Here is a 17,705-nt window from a genome sequence, read left to right as displayed (position 1 = left end):
AGATTACGATCAATCGAGACATATCGTACGAGAATAGCTTGGTTGGCGCATATTTGAGTCTTTGTACACAGAAGGTCGAGGGAGAAAGAAACATACTCGTTATATTGGTCGGATTTGATTGCGCAATCCACATGAAATTTGGTCGGCAGACTTTCGATCAGTATAACGAAGCCGGGCAATAACGCGTTGTGTGCGCAACGGCGCAATATGTCACACGGTCTGTAAATAACACGATTCGCCCATATTTTTCGATAAAATTCAATTTTTTATTTAACGTAAATACAATCATTTCGCGAAACGTGCTGAAACGTGGTAGCGGAATATAATAAAATATGCGCCAGGGACCGAAATGAATCCTTGATGTTTTCTGCGAAGAAAAGTTGGAGGGACAATTACGCGATCGATGTCCTCGTGCTCTTTCTCATTTCGCAAAGAGCGATCGCATTGTTCTGGAAGTGAGTCGCCAGGGCTTGAGACGACGCGATACAACGTAACGTTTTCGTTTCACGCCATGACGACGGTTGGGCGGCGAGGAAGTAAATCAATCAATCCGTTGAATGGCCCATTCTTCCTCCCCCTACCGCCACCCTTAACCGACAGTACCACCCTTCCGACTGCAGCCATTCATCGAGATACACTCCGGCATTCATGATATTCCGCACGATTGCGGGAGATTGAGGTGACTCGGAGATGGAAGAGCCACACCATCGCCCTTTCCTCTTCCCTTGTCTCTCTCTCTCTCTCTCTCTCTCTCTCCCTCCCTTCCTCTGTCTCTCTTTGCGCCATCAACCTTCTTGCCGCTTTCCAAGGAAGCCGCGCCGTTGCGGAGACGGAATTAGCATCTCCATTAGTCGCGAGGGCATAATGCGATATTACCGGAGGTACACGGCTACCGGAGAGGAAGTGAGACAATGGTCCGCCATGCTACTCGTCGTACCGCGGTAAGATCTGGTATCTATCGGTCGACTTTGGTCTTCGAATCTTCTATTACCCGACCGGAGGAAGTCCGGAAATTCTATACTTAGTGAGTTGTGTAATTTTGAACAAACGCTACGCATAGTAAAATCTGATCTTACATTACATTGGCAAGAATGCGCTTATTTTCTTAAAACGATATCAATTTGGACAATTTGGTAATGATAACCATATTGTACAAAGATCGAAAATAGAAACGTGTTGATATATGTTCTATATATGTATGTAGTACGAGCGGTTGGCGTAATATTTCCGTATTTTATACAGTCTTTGCGAAATTAATTAACATATCGGTGAAGTATATCGGTGACGGTTTTCTGTGATTTAATTTCCGCCGTTGTCTGAGGCCTCCGTGGAATAATTGAATAAAGGTATATGAGCGTCTTATACAAGAAGGGTGGAAAATCCGAGAGAGAAATTGGGAAAAGAAGATTTTAAGGGGCTGTTTGTAAACGTCCCGGGATCGAAGATACATTTTTCTCATCGTGAGAGTCTTTCAAAACGCTCGTAGGGCACGTCTCGGATTTTGCGAGCGTCGTAGAACGATTCGACGGGGACGGCGATGATATTTCCGATTCAGCCTCCATTAACGGAACGTGACGATAAAGCTGCAACTGTTATTATCGCCGTCGTTTACGGTGCCCGATGGCCCCGAAGTGTGCGGGCTCGGTCATATATCGGAGCCCGCCTTTTTCTTCTTTTCCTCCACCTTTTTCTCTCTCTCTCCATCGCCGCTCACGTTTTTATTTTCCCCTTGTCTCGACCCTGTCGCAGATACAGAGCCAGCGAAAACATTTTTGTCGTTCCTCAAATCGCTCCGGAGGCGACGTCTCCGTGACACGAAATGACTTACTAACGATCGCGGCATAATCGTGACTGTACGACGCTCGACGGTCGACGAGTTTTATGCCCGAGGATTAGAGCGTGGTTCACGACGTTAAAGTGGTTACGGCGCAGTTGCATCGCGCGGAGATCGCGGATCGTTTATGATCGAGATTAATGGCGAGTGCGATAATGCCAAGAAGGAATTGTGCCTCCGGAAGTACGTACGCCGCGATTTCGCGCTAGACCATCGAGAGAAATTACTCCTCCTTGTTTTTCTCGTCTTATCGTATTATCCACGTTATCGTGTACTGCTCCCTCGATTTTATCGTATTAAAAGTACAGCGACACGTTTACGACATCGTATTGTTTCGCAAGCATTCGTTGTCGTCTTTGTTTTTTCTTTTTTCATTCTATGTACACTTCGCTTTCTTACATCATGATTTTTTAAATCTCACGCGTTAAAATCTACGCGCAAAAAGTTGCGACTTATTATCAATGAAACCGTAATGAGTAACACACAAGACTGCTCGCTGTTGCAGTAGGATGATTTGGGACAAACGACAGCGTGATGTTATTAACGCGACGATGTCTACCGTGGTTCTGACAATAACTCGGTAATGTCATATTGCGAATTATACTATCTTCATCATAATTTACGGCATGCACGTCATCGTATGTTTCGCATGCGGGCCACGCGCTTTATGCCACTATCCAGACGAGTGATAGTCGCGGTCGTGTCGTCTGGAAAGCGTACTAAAGGATAACTGCCGATTCCGCAGGTCTCCTTAAGACCTCGTCGAACAGGCATCGGCACGCTACCGACTTCGGAATCGCTTGAAAATTCGGAAATAGTTTCCCGACAGCACGTAGAACGCAAGATCTCTCTCTCTCTCTTTCTCTTGCAGAGAGGCCAAAGAAAAAGACAGCCATGCAGCCTTCGCTTTCTTAGATTTCTACGTGTCTTTCTTCTCCTCGTTCTTGCTTGCGAGTTGTGCCCGAGAAGGCGAGCTTGGAATTCCGAGCTGACTACAAAGTTTTTAACTAAGTTTGGCGGTTGCCCGCGCACACCATTCCCTGCTCTCGATGCCGATTGCCAGCGCTGCCTTTCATGCCGATTCTTCTGGGGGTTCGCCAGTCGACGTACCTTCTTTGCAAAACTTAACCGAGGAATGGTTGGCGATGAGGAAACATTTGAGAACGATTGACCCGCTCGTTCAGCGAAAATGGTTTAACCCTCGTTCATTGTACAACGCAGTAGTCGCCTGTTGCGGACAGACAAGAAATTGCGAACAGTGGACGGTTTTACATAACGATAGCCTATCATATAGTCGTCCATATAGACGCGTACATTGTTCTAAAGAAGGGTAATTTGTAAGTGGATTTGCGAGCTCTTTGAATAAAATATTTTTAACTTATAGCGTAATGTATGGAGAATGTAACATCTATGTACGTTCCAGTCTGACCCAGTTGAACATACTTTAAGTAACTACGAAATTTTACATATCTACATTTGTTTATGCAACTAGTTTACTGTTCCACTTGACAAATTTACAACATTCCAACTGCATTTTCGTTTGAATTATCCACCTATTTTGATCAGTAATTTTCTTGCTCGGTCGCTGAAGTTTACAAATCGTTTCTTTCTGAGGTATATACCAACCGACCGTTTCAATCCAATATGAGAAGTATCCGACAGTCGACACTCGCCAAGGTGGAATTCGAGGAGGTTTGCGAGACACTAGCGATGAAATGAGATAGGAATTTCATAATTAAGTTATCAGCTGCAGGTATTCCGACAGCCAATTATCGTCAACGCCGGGCGCGGGTTCTACCCTCCCTTTTTACTTTTTAAACGATCGGTCGGCTCGACACTCGGCTCCAAGTCGGAGTATCGCCGTCGATGGACGGCCAGGGGATGAAGCTACCGGGGCGCGGGGATGGTCGATCGAGTACTCTTTGAAGTCGAGCCGAAGGAAAAAAGATGGAAATAATTAAAAGCATTGAAAGCTTTCCTGAACGCCATTAGGGGCATTGACACTTGGCAACGCCTGCGCCGGGAATGAAAACGGCGAAACCTCCACGTAGAATTGTACCCTCTGTCAGAGATGCAAACGTTTTAAAAAAGAGTTCCTTTCCTCCGCGCATCTCCTCTTCCCCTCTCTCCTCCATCTCTCTCTCTCTCTCTCTCTATTCTCTTCTTTCCACTCTCATACGTTTGTCAGAACGAATCGCGGGCACGTGCGGTAACACACCTTTTTTACCAGCCTGAAGTTTTTAGTGCCAGTTCCATAATTAAACTTGCGTCTCGCTGTTTCTCCGTCTGTCCGTCATTCCTTTCTCACGTAACCAGTGATAAAAAAAATACGACGATGACGTTGACGAGCGTCCACCTCTTTATTTGTGTTACGTGACCGTCTCAACTGGATTTCTTAATTCTTACGACCGCGAATAGTAAGTTTCACTTGAATTTTTTTTCAAACGTCAGCGTTTTGATTTTCGAGAATAAATGAATTTGGCGTTTTCGGTGCTATTGGAAATGTAGTGTATGGTCACAGGTTAAAATTACGCAAAAGGGCGACGAGGATCTATACTATGTGCATTCAATGAATTAACAAATACCCTTCCAACCGTATAATGTGCATTTATCATTATTAAACTTGTCCCTACCCTATACACATAGGCAGCTTTTTCTCCAATTCTCTCTCCCCTTCGCTATTTAATAATGATTTAACGCGGTTTTGGACGGAAATAAAATTATTACTCTTATTATTATTATTATTATTATCATCATCGTAATTATCGTTGTTGCGGTTCATATGATTCGACGGTTCATCGAAATATAAATTTCATGTCCTTTAATCGTTCGCGCATATATTACAAGAAAATAAGTATAATATCAAAAAACGTGAAAATCATCATTTAGTATGCAAATTGATGAATAATTACTTTACGAAATAACATTTTATACGATATAAATATTCTTTTGAAAAAATAAGCTGCTTGCGAGATATTAAATTTCTATCATTTTACAAAAAACTGAATTTGTATATTAAAGCCTAGCACATTCATATTCATATTTAATCGAAGGTGCAACCGTTACGTGCACGGTAATGTACGTAATACATATACGCGTTCTCCTCGCGTCGTAAACAAAATAATCAGCAAAACGTCATGTTTTAGCAACTCTCATTACTAAGCCGCTATAACCACATAGCGATGTGAATGAATATATACGCCTGGTATTAGTGCCTGCAACCAACAAACGAAGCCCGAGAAAGCTGCTCGTTATTATATAACGAGAGCTCGTTATAACGTTGAAAACCATCGCGAAATTGGGTATAACTTCTGCTTCAACTTGCGAGATAGGCGCCGAAGTTGGTGGAAGCGTTGCATTCCCCAAGACTTGTGATGTTAACAACTGAATCAATTACTATATAATGCAATATGAATTAGGACGACTTCAAGACTCGATAGAAAAAAAATTATTCTTATACAAATAATTATTACAAAATCTAATTTTTTACAATATATATATCAGAATCGCAAAAGTATGAGCATATCTTTATTAAATTATTTGCGTAAATTTATCCGAATTATTTACAAATTTTCAATTAATTAAATGTGATGGTTGTGCCAGAAGAGAGAGAGAGAGAGAGAGAGAGAGAGAGAGAGAGAGAGAGAGAGAGAGAGAGAGAATCCAATAAACAATATGTATACATAATCACTACATTAATATATCTAATAATTTAGGACAAATAATTTTTTTCATCATTGCGTCAGTGGCTTTAACCTCTACCATTACACTCCATTTCATCTTCGAAGTATCACATCTGAGAATTGACGTGCGTGACTCTTCCGGGTTCGTCGGAATTTCGGAAATATCGAGGCGGTCCGTCTTGTTACTGCGATTCCGTCAGAGGAGTCTTATCCCTTGCTTGGGGCCTAGAGCGTTAAACTGAGGACCGTCGAGATCAATTTGCAAGGCGTTGCACGTGACAGCGCCGCCAGCGAGCCAATTCGCGCGGGTACAGTAATTAAACTGCGGTTTAGCGTGACCGGAGCACCTGCCGTTACCAAATTGCAAGTTATGCCGCGTGTCACTCAGCGGTGTAAACTCCTGTCAGCGTGCACACGCGGGCGCTGAGCTGTGCGTTCGAAACTTTCCAATTCCCTTAAACTCATTCTCATAATGTGCATATAAATTATTCTATATTTTTAGAGGGAGAGTTGCGGCATTGATGGAACGTATAGGAGGAATGCAAACTCGCGCGTATATTAAAACGAGATAAATCGCTTTTAGAAGATGCATCACGTATTCGCGCTGATCCATTTAATCAACACGATATGGATTAATTCTAAATATAGTTATCTAGCAAAATATGATTGGATTCTCTACGATCAGTGATGTTATTATCGATTTGTTATTATTATCATCACAGTATATTCAGGAGAGAGAAAGGTGCCAGTTCTGCGATATTCATCGTCGCACTTCAATATATAGACTCTCTATCTACGAATAAATCTGTAATTTGTTAGCCATGGGTCGCGCTTAGGGAAAACCCTTTAATCTCCTCGTTCCATTTTCCGAATATTCCATTAGATTTCTCTCTCTCTCTCTCTCTCTCTCTCTCTCTCTCTCTCTCTGTCTCTCCCCTTTTCTCTCTCCATCTCGTTCTCTGTACCTCGTCGCCAATTCTCTCTTTTTTTCGTCTCCACTCTCCGTCATGCCCGGCGGCTTCGGCAGCGCCTTCACGCGTCACTCCGTAGCACGAGGATTTGCGGTTGCCACGACAATTGATTTACACGCAGACACGCGCCCGCGTTTCACCGACATGCTCGCGCACACACATGCGCTCCCGCACGCGCGCGCGCGCGCGCGTGTGTGTGTGTGTGTGTGTGTACGTACATTGATGTATCTCAGCATCTCCGGCCCGGGAATCACCCTCTCTGTCGATCGTATACAATCCGTAATTGTTGTTCCACCCCGTTGCTTTAGCCGAAGATTACAACACGATCTTTCAGGGAATTGGGATTCCCGGCTGCCGCCGCCTCCGCTGCCTCCGCCGCCGTCGCATCCGATGAGAATCGAATCGGACTGTCGTTGTCGCGCCGGAATCCGATTGGACGACAGGAGAGACCAGGAATAATAGATGTGGCTAACGCAATGCGATTTGGTAAGCGACGATTTCGATTCCGGGGAAAACTGTAATATCTGAAATCCGGCGGATGTCGAATAAACTGTATAGCCGCTGCGTCCCCCATTGTTTCTTAGCGTTCTTTTTGAAACGCGAAACGAAAGTGGCGGACGCGTCACAGGGGAAAATGACGAAAACTCGATAAGGGGGAGGGTGTAATCTTTGATGATGCAGGCGTGTGTCGAGGTGCGGATGAGATGCGACGTGTATAGTATCGAAGAAAATCGCATCACACACGTGTTTGACACGAAGACGCCGAAGCGGAAAAACTCGCGAGCGGGCGAAATATGAAACTACGAAGCCAATGCCGGGGCGGAAGAAAAGCGCCGCGCACGGTGGCATTACTGTCATTATACTTTGCCTTCTACGCGGATATCTATTTCTGGCTGCAATCGATTAATCGAACGAGACTTAAGTACGGCTCTGGCCGCACCTGGTGCTCGTCCATCACTGGGCGGCGGCGCAATGTTCATTTATGTATACACAGTAGCCGGCCTCGTGAGGAGAAAACTTTCCTTCTTTCAACACGCGCGCGCGCGGTACCCCGCGCGTTCGTTAATAATCGATTATGAAAGATGACGGTTCCTCGTATCGACTCGACGGCGCGCCCGTGCGCGCACGCTCGCCGAAACTTATTGTTTTAAAGAAACTTTAAATTTATCGCAAACTCTCTTAGCCGCGGGCACGGGCGCGTTGGAAATAATCCCTCATTCATCATCCGAGACGCGTAAGGCGTAAGGCGCGCGCGTCCGGACGGGCGCGGGAGGAAGAGAGAAGACAGGCAGAGATGAGGGTGTGCACGAAGGGTGCGAGGGCGCGGCGCGGCGCGGCGTGGAACTAGGAGCTTTTACACGAGCGCTAAGCCGTGATTAGTTGTTGCGGGTACGAAAGGGTAATCTGTTGTTCCGGGATTTTTATTACTTCGCGCCGAGCTCGGCCGCGCTTTTCGTGTAAATACGCGCGTTACTTTCTACGTGGTAGCCAACAAACGTGCCCAAAGTTGCCGCTAAAACGGATGCTTCTAACGGAGAAGATAGATACGTGCGCCAACCACGTATTACCGCTTGTATTTTAGAAAGTATGCAGCTCGTAAAGAGCGCGTTACTTCGATGATAACATTCCAGCGGGCGCGAAAAATATGTACAACATCGACTGATTGATGCGTTACGTTGAAATATTATAAATTATTATACTTATATACCTGGCGCGCGCATCCTCGTCTTTCAATCTGTGGAATAACGAAATGTGAAAAGTCGCTTCCTTTCGATACCGGTTTCCTCTGAAATACCGTCTGTTAGCAGTCTCACGTTTTGCGCGTCCGGGAAGTAAATCACGGTAAGTGGGTGAGAAGGACCCTAACGCGAAGGACCCCGAGCAAGTAGGAGGGTATCGGAGGTTATCGTCGCTATATCACGGTTGGGTCGTCCGTGAGATACCCAAGCTGCTCTGCCGTGGGACTTTATTGCAGGGCAAGCCAATTATAGCTCTGTGGCGTTCCAGCAAGCGCGATATATCGAGTATTTCTGGACAAGTATCAGCCGTGACAATAGAGACTGAATGAGGATATATGACACCGCTTACATATCATTGATTTATGTAGTAGTTAGAGGAAAGACAGAAACACGAAAAATATTGATTAGTATTATAGTCTTGACGTAAAAGCCGAAACAAAATCTGTTACAATCCCTATCTTGTATATTACAGGGATTGAACTTACTTCTTAGTATTTAATTAATAGGTATTCGATTTAATTGATTAATGAAACTCTCTCTCCCAAATATTCTTAAGCGTTATAATTTTATAGGATAATTCATCTCTCGTGAATTCTTACGCTGTTCCTCGAAGGAAGTTTGTTTCGGAACCTGTCTACTTTTGGGAATTCATCTCCGAACAATTTCGAGCAGCCCTAAGGTTTATGCAGCCCCTAACAGCGAAACTCACCCCGAACTCATCCCTCGTGCTCGGCAAACGCCACAAGAAGCAGCAATAAACGTCAGGTCTCCGTGGTAATTAAAACTAAAGATCCGTGGCGCGAAAACGAAAAACAACAGTTGCCGAGCACCGGCAAGACAACGTACGAAAGAATAACGGAAGATAGAGAGTAAGCTGCTGAGAGACGATTGTGCAGGCGAAATCGGAATTTAGTTCTTTGAAATAGGATTAGGAACAAAATGTTACGTAATTGAAAGAAATCTACTTCTGGAGCTTTAATGGTTTCGTGTTAACGAATTTATAGTCTAATATCGGGAATACACAGAAATCCACTGAAACGTGCATAAAATAAAAAAAAACAAGAAAAGAATGTACTCAACAATATAGTGTATCCATGTAACAGATGTAACTCATATAAGTTGTATTATAACGTCTGACGTTTCTCTCTTTCTCTCGTTTGTCTCTTGTTTCGTAATCTCGCAAATATGTCGTCGGTAGAAAGTTAGTCGCGATCTTTGTTTTAATAAAGGCGAATGGAATGAAAGTGAGTATAAAACTTGGGGAGTTAAGAACTTGGCTCGTTCCCTTTCACAGCGATTTGGTACAAAGAAACATTAAATTTTTTTCAGCTTTGCTTCAAACCGGTCGCTTTTGCGGATTTTAATGGGCTTCTGCCTCCGAGTCGCTTGGTATCCGTTCTCCTAACGCAGCAATGACGAGAACCGAAAGAGAATAGCGAAGGGGATGGAAAGAGGGGCGGGAGGGAAAGTGGCAAGGGAGGGATAGAAGCTACGTTAACAACACGAAAGAACCGTGGATCCCTTTGCATTTATATGGAGTAACCTTACGGGGCCGAACAGTCAACTTGGGTCTGCTGTGGCTAAAAGGAAACTTAAGAAACATAAAGTAACTTCGCCTTTCCGCTCTTTCCTTTCTTCTATGTATTTCCCTCCGCTCGTCTGTCAGCGGTCTCTCGTGCTTTACCTACGCGGCAACCATTTGCACAAAGCTTTCCGGATTGTATTATGACGCGAGAGGTTACTTAGCACTACGCAACATACAAACTTTAAAGACGTGCAATTATTCCGTTTCCGCTATCGTACATTACGGAAACATTATTTCCATGCTCTCTACAAGTATAAAATGTGCAAGAAATTTTTAACACTGATTTGTCAACTTTACTCTTTGTTTAATAAATTTTTTTTATCTGAAATCAACTTTATCTTGAAAATATATTTCAAAGCTTCAATTTATAGTTTATTTATTGAATAATGATAATCTTGAGAATGTTTTTTAACTTATCGAAAAATCTATTATTGTATAACATAAAAAAAAATGTCAAGTGTGCTGTACTCTGCTTATTATACTCGATATAAGGGTGTCGCAGTCACGGTAGTAGCTTCTTCGAGTTTAGCAGTAAGAAATTCTTACCACCCCTCGTATCCAGAGAGATCAGAAAGTTACGCTGGAGAAACACTGATGAACATTTAAGTGGAAACTAGAACCATCGAGAGACACAAGACGGGGCGGAGGAGGGGGCAGGGGAACTGATGGAAAGCGCGCGACGGAGAAAGTGAGATGAGGGTAGCGGGGGAAGTGGAGGAACGCGAGTCTGGATACAAAATCAAGAGCCTGGCGCGGGAACATGTGATTCGCCGCTGCTAATCTGCATGCCGAGTCGAGAACGTGACGCCATTGAATATTTAAGACGGCCGAAGCAGACGAGAAAGCACTCCCTTGCGCGTTGCAACAGCTTCTGTCGCCGCGGTAGCGGTGCACCCTCCGTTACTCCTCTACTGCGCGAGGGGTTTGCTTCGGTCCCAGTACCCGGCACACGACCTAACCCCTCCCCGTTCTTCGCCTTCGCGAGTAGAAGGCGAGCAAGCCTCGAGACTTCCTGGTTTTCATATGCAAATGCAACCCAACATAGCGAAGCCGTTTACAACGTCGACGCGACGCGACGGTGCGCGTGTGCGAGGTCGCGAGTGTGTGTTCTACGAATGTGCGCAGATTTCTATCTGTATACGTGTACGAACTTGGTATGTGAGGTACCATGCGACGGGTATCCTCCGACATTACCGGTAAGAGGAAACTTCAGCAACGAGAGAACCCTCGATGACGGAGACTAGCATCTCTCATCCCGGAACCTCCGTGAAGAGATAATAGAGAGTGAGATAGAAAAATTTCTCTTGCAACAGATGGACCTCTTGGAAGAGATACGTTGTCCTTAGCACTCCCTTTCTCTCTTGACGAATGTATTTTAAGTGGTGCGATAGGTAGCGGTTCATGTTTTTACTTGGTTTTAATTAATTCCCGAACATAGGCACAAAAGGTTCTTCGGACTGAAATGTCACCGTGACGACTTTTATTGCTCTTTAATTAATGCTATTCGGAAAGTAGAAGGAGCTTAGTTGAAAGAGAACACGAGAGGGTTCTCTAAAGCAGACAAAAAACATTCTATATACATGTGCCCTATATACCAGATTATTCTTACTTAGATGTTCGATGTACTTGACGAGAAGTAGAGCTCGTTAAAACGCGGCAAGGCGAAATAAGATAAAGATAAAAGATGCAGCCTATTGGCTGGCTTGTACCGCTGAAATATCGATTCCTTCATAATTTATAATATCGTGGTATTAATCGATCAAGTCCTCGAAAACCAAAGAAGGTGGAGATAAGCTGCGTAGATCGACGTTTACCGCGAAACAGAAAAGACAAGAAAATCGACGTAGCTTTGACGGCCTTGCCCTGCAATTTGAATGCCGATGAAATACCTATTTCTGGAACGGAAAGCAAAAGGGAAGACTCAGAGAAGACTCAGGGCCGGTACGCGAAGCGTTGTTTTTCGACGATAAATTCGACGATGGAATCAAACGAGGCGGTCGTCGTCGTCTGCTCTCAACTCGAGAGCTCGCGGCGTGATGGTTGCTATCGTAACTCGAACACGATCGTAAAAGCGCTTACGCGACGTTACGTCCGGATTGAGTGCAGCGTGCTGATGCAGAAGAAATACGAAACGAACGAGACGGACTGAAGCGTCTCTCGCGAGCACCGTTTCCTGTATAGTTAATCGTTTCATAATTGGTTCTTATAAGCACGGATCATCTATATGCACGGATATCTTTAAGGAAAACGACAGCCGATGATTGAAAATTAATTACATTTGATCGATAAAAAACAGATGACGCCAGCATCCCCTTAATTGATAATCTCAGAGTAGCAAGGATGCCACACGATTTCTGATTGAGCAGAGCTTATTCACTTCGATGGTTTTCGTGGTTCAAATTACACGAGGCACTCGCGTTGAAAGTCCCGATAGAATTCTGCCTCTTGCCGCTGCTGGCCACGATAAAACCACGTTTCGCGCGCGAAAGCTGCCGCGTGTACATTTTACCGGCGAAAATAGCGGATGCCCCAGTCAAACGATCAGGGATTACAGGCGAGAACCGCGGATGGATTGACGCGCGATACCATGAGCGCGGCGCGATTCGAGCGTGGAATTATACGCGTATGCAAAAGTTCTCAACGTTGTAAAAGCGCGCGGGTATCACGGCTCGTTCTGCATATGTATGCATTTAGCTGCGTTTTTCAGGTCATGTAAAGAATATCGTACAACTATCGTGGACTATTTGGAGGTATTTCTTCGAACACGCGGACTGGGTGAAATTACAATCCCGCAAGAGAAGAATTTTCTGACAGGAAAAATTAACTGTCGAACATTTCTGCCGAACTATGTAGTAGGAAATTAATAAAAATATCGAATAGCTCTAATTATAGAAATGTTACAATTCATCGCAAGCACGTATTCGTCAATTCAAGCGAAAAGCACCCGATACTATGAAAGCATCTACGTTATTAAAAACACAGTGGAGGACTTGAAATGCAAAATCGTGTAGCTCTGTAGAGATAAATGGGGGGAGAGGGAGAAGGAGAAGGAAGTGGAGAATGGGGCTCTAATCTACGCGCAGAATACCTGAAGGAAAATTCGCTAAGGGTCAGGATGCCACCGAGGAGCATCTTGCGAGATGCGGAAATTTATTAAATATTTCTTAGCGTATTTCATTTCATTATCTCTCCCGCCGGAACTTGCATTCCTCGAAGGACATTCGAGCGACTACCGGCGTATTACCGCCTACGATGAAATTAGTACGTGTACATTATCGTTGTTCCGACATTTACTTGTTACATAATTTACAATGTTGCAAATTTTCTTCTCTCGTATTATTATAAACGTACACAACGAGAGAACAGGGCTCTCCTTCGAAATTTTGACAAGGAAAAACAATTAATTCATGAAAATTAGTTTACGATGAATAGTTGAATGCTTATTGGCTAATGTGTGCACTATTTCCGAAAAGTTAGCTGAAGATTCTCAAAGAGGCTTCAATATAAGTACATATTTTAATAAGTTTCGTGTAAAGATCAATTTTTACCCCTCCGCTTAACTGAAATCCTCGGTATGCTCATGCATATTATTGCTTTTACATATAGGATAAAGCGGAGTAACTTGGATAAGTTGAGAGAAATTTTCAAATTGTATGAAAGATTGAGGTCACATATTGTATTCAATTAAACATACAAAACGTACACTATTGCACCACATTATTCGTTTCGTATGTTTGATTTGATATGCTATGTAATCTCAATTTTTTATACAAATTAAAAAGTTTCTGTTAATGTATCCAAATTACCATTCCGCTTGACCCTATAAACAATTATTACATTTAGACAGTTTGTTATATTTTTTTGCAGATATTAAATATGATTACGATCAGTATACATGACTGTATAATTATATATTAATGTAGATTGATTCATTGCAATCGTAGATAGGACGATGGAATGGAATTGTTAATCAAAAGAGTATGGATTACATTCACCCACACATGTATATATAAATTTGTCACTGACTTGAAGAGGGACCCGCGTTGTTAGATTGGAATTCTCGGATCGGTGGACCAGCATATGAAGATGGGTCGTTGGGTCGGTGTGCCGACGACCTCGTGGCTCCACGGAACTCCGGCATGTTACTCAGACACAGGAGGTCTGTCTCTCTCTCTCTCTCTCTCTCTCTCGTAACCCCCGTGTAAAATTAAACCTCTCCTTGAAGCCGGAGCCGGATTTATACGATAGCTAAATATGAGCCGGCATCGTCGCCATTCTCAGAGACCGTCACCCCTTTTCCGTAGGGGCGACGTTAGCGGCGATGTCGGGCGAGCTCCGCCACTTTCGTACGGTGTGCGCGCGAAGGGGATAATTTGTGAACGACGTGGAATTGCTAGGAAATAGGAGACGAGAGACTACTATAACACGCAACCCTCGTCTCCTCGTGCCCCGCATCTGCCTACTTCGGTCGCAATGTCGGTATTAGCGGGGAGGTATTCAGGGAAGTGTTTGCTCGTAGGTGTTCTCGAATGCGCGAGCAGCGTTACTAGGAAAAAGGAGGAACAGACAGAGAGGAAGGAGTTAGAAGATAGTGAAAAGGCGATAGACAGAGTGAGATAGTCTAGAGAGTACGTGGCAAGAACGCAAAGGGTGTACGCGAAGATCGGAAGTCGTGCAGTGAACGTTGCGTGAGACATGAAGATGGCACGTAGCACGTCAATACTATTGCCTGTCGATTTACATCCGATATGTTCCAATATACCGACTTGACTCGCGAACGTGCGCTAGCCGAAGGCTCATACTTGGCAGATCCGCTTTCCCGGAATCCGAAGGTGACGATACGCGAGATCGGATTTGCTACAATAAACCCGATTCGTCTCATCCGATGCGTAATGATGTAAGTCGAGGCCTTGGAACATAACGATGCGAAGCGCGAGACGATGCTTATGAATAATTCAGAGAGCGTGGCGCGCCGTGGAGGCTCGTGCAGAACTATCGCCGCAAACATAGACGGTGTACTATTTGCCGCGTAATTAGCTTCAGAACATCCTGATCATTGCTTTCCGACTATTCGAGGTATTTGTACGCTAATCACGGACGGATACGCTTATATGAGCATTCGCGAAAGACATACAATCCGGGATACCGGAAACTCTGGACTCTCTGATTTATCATCCAATATTTGAGTGCGGAGCTTTTCAATCAGGGCCCAGGGTTTACACAACAGCCCGCGGCTATGTTCGACTTGATTCAATGGCGTAGCCGAAGCCGTGTAGACGGAAGCAGAGACAAACAACCCCCGTAACTATCTCTGTCCCTTCTTCCTTTTTCTTCGTCGTTCCGCCCGCGGACGCACCTTCAATCCGTTCCACTATCACAGACTCACGGAGCGCTCTGGTCGAGTCGCGAAAAAAAACAGAGCGCAATCATTATCTTTTGTCACATGAAATGTGGCAGAAAGCTGGAAAACTTCTTTGCGAAAGGAGAATTCTTCAAAGGAATAAAATTCGCGCGATAAATATTTCATAGTTTTTTTTATAGAAATTGGTAGAGAAAAGAGAGAATATAACGATATTAATATTGGGAAACTTTTCGTGGAACTTTTGGTATTAAGCATTACAGATATCGACTGCGCAGTCTCTGATCTTAACTCTATTAGGAAAAAATTGAATCATATCAGCATCTCTTTTCAACTTGATACTTTAGAAAAAGAAAGCGATACGGTACAAATTACCTCACACTTTTAAATCGATAGTAACAACTTCATAGAAATGTGCAATCTATTCTTATTACAGTAAACTCTATAATATGTTGAAGCTCACCTTTCTTATACTAAATTATAGAAAATTGCGACTTAAAGAAAAGGAAAAAAAACGAATAGTTGTCTTTTTTATTTTTAGTTCCTGATAAAGAAAACAATCATTGTTCGAAACACAATAAGTGTAGTAAACCTTAAACCGTAAGAAATCAATCAATCAGTCGCTTATTCTCCAAACAGTCAACTATGATTAGTCAACACCTTACTACTTAAAGCTTACACCTATTATGTTTTAGAACTCGGAGTGTCATTGTTGAGCGTCAAGGAATTAGGACACCTTGGTGGTACGCTCTAGTATATTATAGAGCTCATTAAGTGTATAGTATTATGTTGCTTCCATTAATGGAATTTATTTCTTAACTTTGAGGTATTATTTGTAGTATGTACATACCTATATTACAACACGTCTAGGGCGAAATTTTTCGAGAAGAGCGCGACGTTGCACGCGTTTAAAAAGGTACCGGCGATAACTTGTGGAAGTGATGCTCGGACGCGTTGCACCTGCAACGTTGACGGTGTATCTCATCGCATGGGGGAAAAGGGAATATGGACGTCAAAATATATGGCGCCGCATGACAGCGCCGCAAAAAATAAGGGGGAATATGATAGTTGTGTAGCCTGCTATTTCAGAGACGGGCGGCGGGCGAAGGGGGGAATGACGACGACGACGACGACGACGACGACGACGACGACGGCGACGGCGACGTCGACGACGTCGACGACGGCGATGACGACGACGAGAGTAGGGGATGTACGGGGTGACAGGACAGTCGCAGTCAGAACGGTGTCGCGTCGTCGTTCCCCAACGGAACAAAGAGAGAGAAGATGAGGGGTGACAAGGACGCAGATAGAGGGTGAAACGCGCGACAACAAGGGGCTCTCTCGTTTCTGCGTGTGATGTATCCGCTACTATTCTGCAGGATAAGATCTTTGCAGGCGCACACGTGTACACGTAACGCGCTGTAACTATGTCGAATGTCTAGAGATGCGCACGTGCAAATTTCACAAACGAGGTACCTACACGGAAATACGGGGTTGCTCGCACTACAGGCATAGTCCTCTCGCCATCGTCCTACGGATTTATTTAGCCTGGTTAATATCTAACGACCTTTAAATTAAAGGAGAAGGTATTTTCATGGTGACTAGTCGAAGGTATTAGGCAGGACGAGGATTTAATCCGCTTGACGTGCCGAAATCGTGTAATGTAATTAATAATTGCGACGGGATTTACGGCGAATTGCGAGTTTCGAAATTAAAATTAAAATACGAACATAGAAATAGCTTCTGAGAGAGAAGGAATTATAAAAGATCATAATCACTATCAGTTCTATCGAAGAGAGGTACGAGACAGATAAAGTATCATATACTCCACATCGATATTATTGAATATCAAGATTATTTATGCACGCAGCAAAACAGGGTACGTTTTGAACAGTTTTGATGATCCGAACTTCCAACTTCTCGTCAACGTAACGAGTTTGCCTGTGTACGCGACGTACTCTCGGTTTATCAGCTGCACGCTTTCCATTATAATTCTCATTCTAGGATCGAAAAATTTCATTTTATCCCCGTAAATAATGTTTCAGTAATATCGGGCGCTAGCGTCGACGTCGGACTTGCATTATTATCAATCACAGTGGCAGCGCCAGGCTGCGAGCAGGTCGCACATACACCACAGACACACACGCACACACACGTACACATATCACTCTCACTCACACGTCGTCTGCGCTCTTCTATCGTCGCGTTCGTCGGCGCGTGAATAAGTAATCAGAGCCTGATGAAAAGTGTCGCCGCCGCGGGAATTTATGGGCATCGGGTGCGCGACCCGGAAGTGTCAACTTTCCAGCGTCACACTGTGGAGGTAGTCAGAGGTAGTATGATCAAACGCGAAATTTCCGGTAGCGTCCACCGTGAAAAACGCGACTTGACGTGACCGATGACGTTTAACAATGGATTATAAAAACTCCATTACTCATCTACTTGCACGTCGAAATTTTCCGTTAGTCCTCATCCCTACGATGGTTCTCTGTGTTGACGAATAAACGTTAAGTGCTTGGCGGAATAGACCGTAA

At 44.1% G+C, this 17,705-nt stretch overlaps 1 protein-coding gene across 4 annotated transcripts in view; it reads right to left on the bottom strand.

The window, feature by feature from the left end:
- Positions 1-17,705, bottom strand: part of bru3 (CUGBP Elav-like family member bruno 3) — a 426,425-nt gene that overhangs the window by 203,105 nt on the left and 205,615 nt on the right. Inside the window, exon 1 of one of the 4 annotated variants that reach the window (XM_018547200.1) lies at positions 6,707-6,734. The exons of the other annotated variants lie outside the window; for them this stretch is intronic. Coding sequence (XP_018402702.1) covers positions 6,707-6,724 — 18 coding nt within the window. The 5' untranslated portion in view covers positions 6,725-6,734. Of the gene's footprint in view, positions 1-6,706; positions 6,735-17,705 lie in introns of those variants that run through there. 4 annotated transcript variants of the gene reach the window in all.

This window comes from Cyphomyrmex costatus, unplaced genomic scaffold (assembly GCF_001594065.2).
Source record: "Cyphomyrmex costatus isolate MS0001 unplaced genomic scaffold, Ccosl1.0 scaffold61, whole genome shotgun sequence".
NCBI classification, from domain to species: Eukaryota; Metazoa; Arthropoda; class Insecta; order Hymenoptera; family Formicidae; genus Cyphomyrmex; species Cyphomyrmex costatus.
Note: the sequence above shows the minus strand (reverse complement) of the source record. Positions and strands in the feature narration are given on the sequence as shown.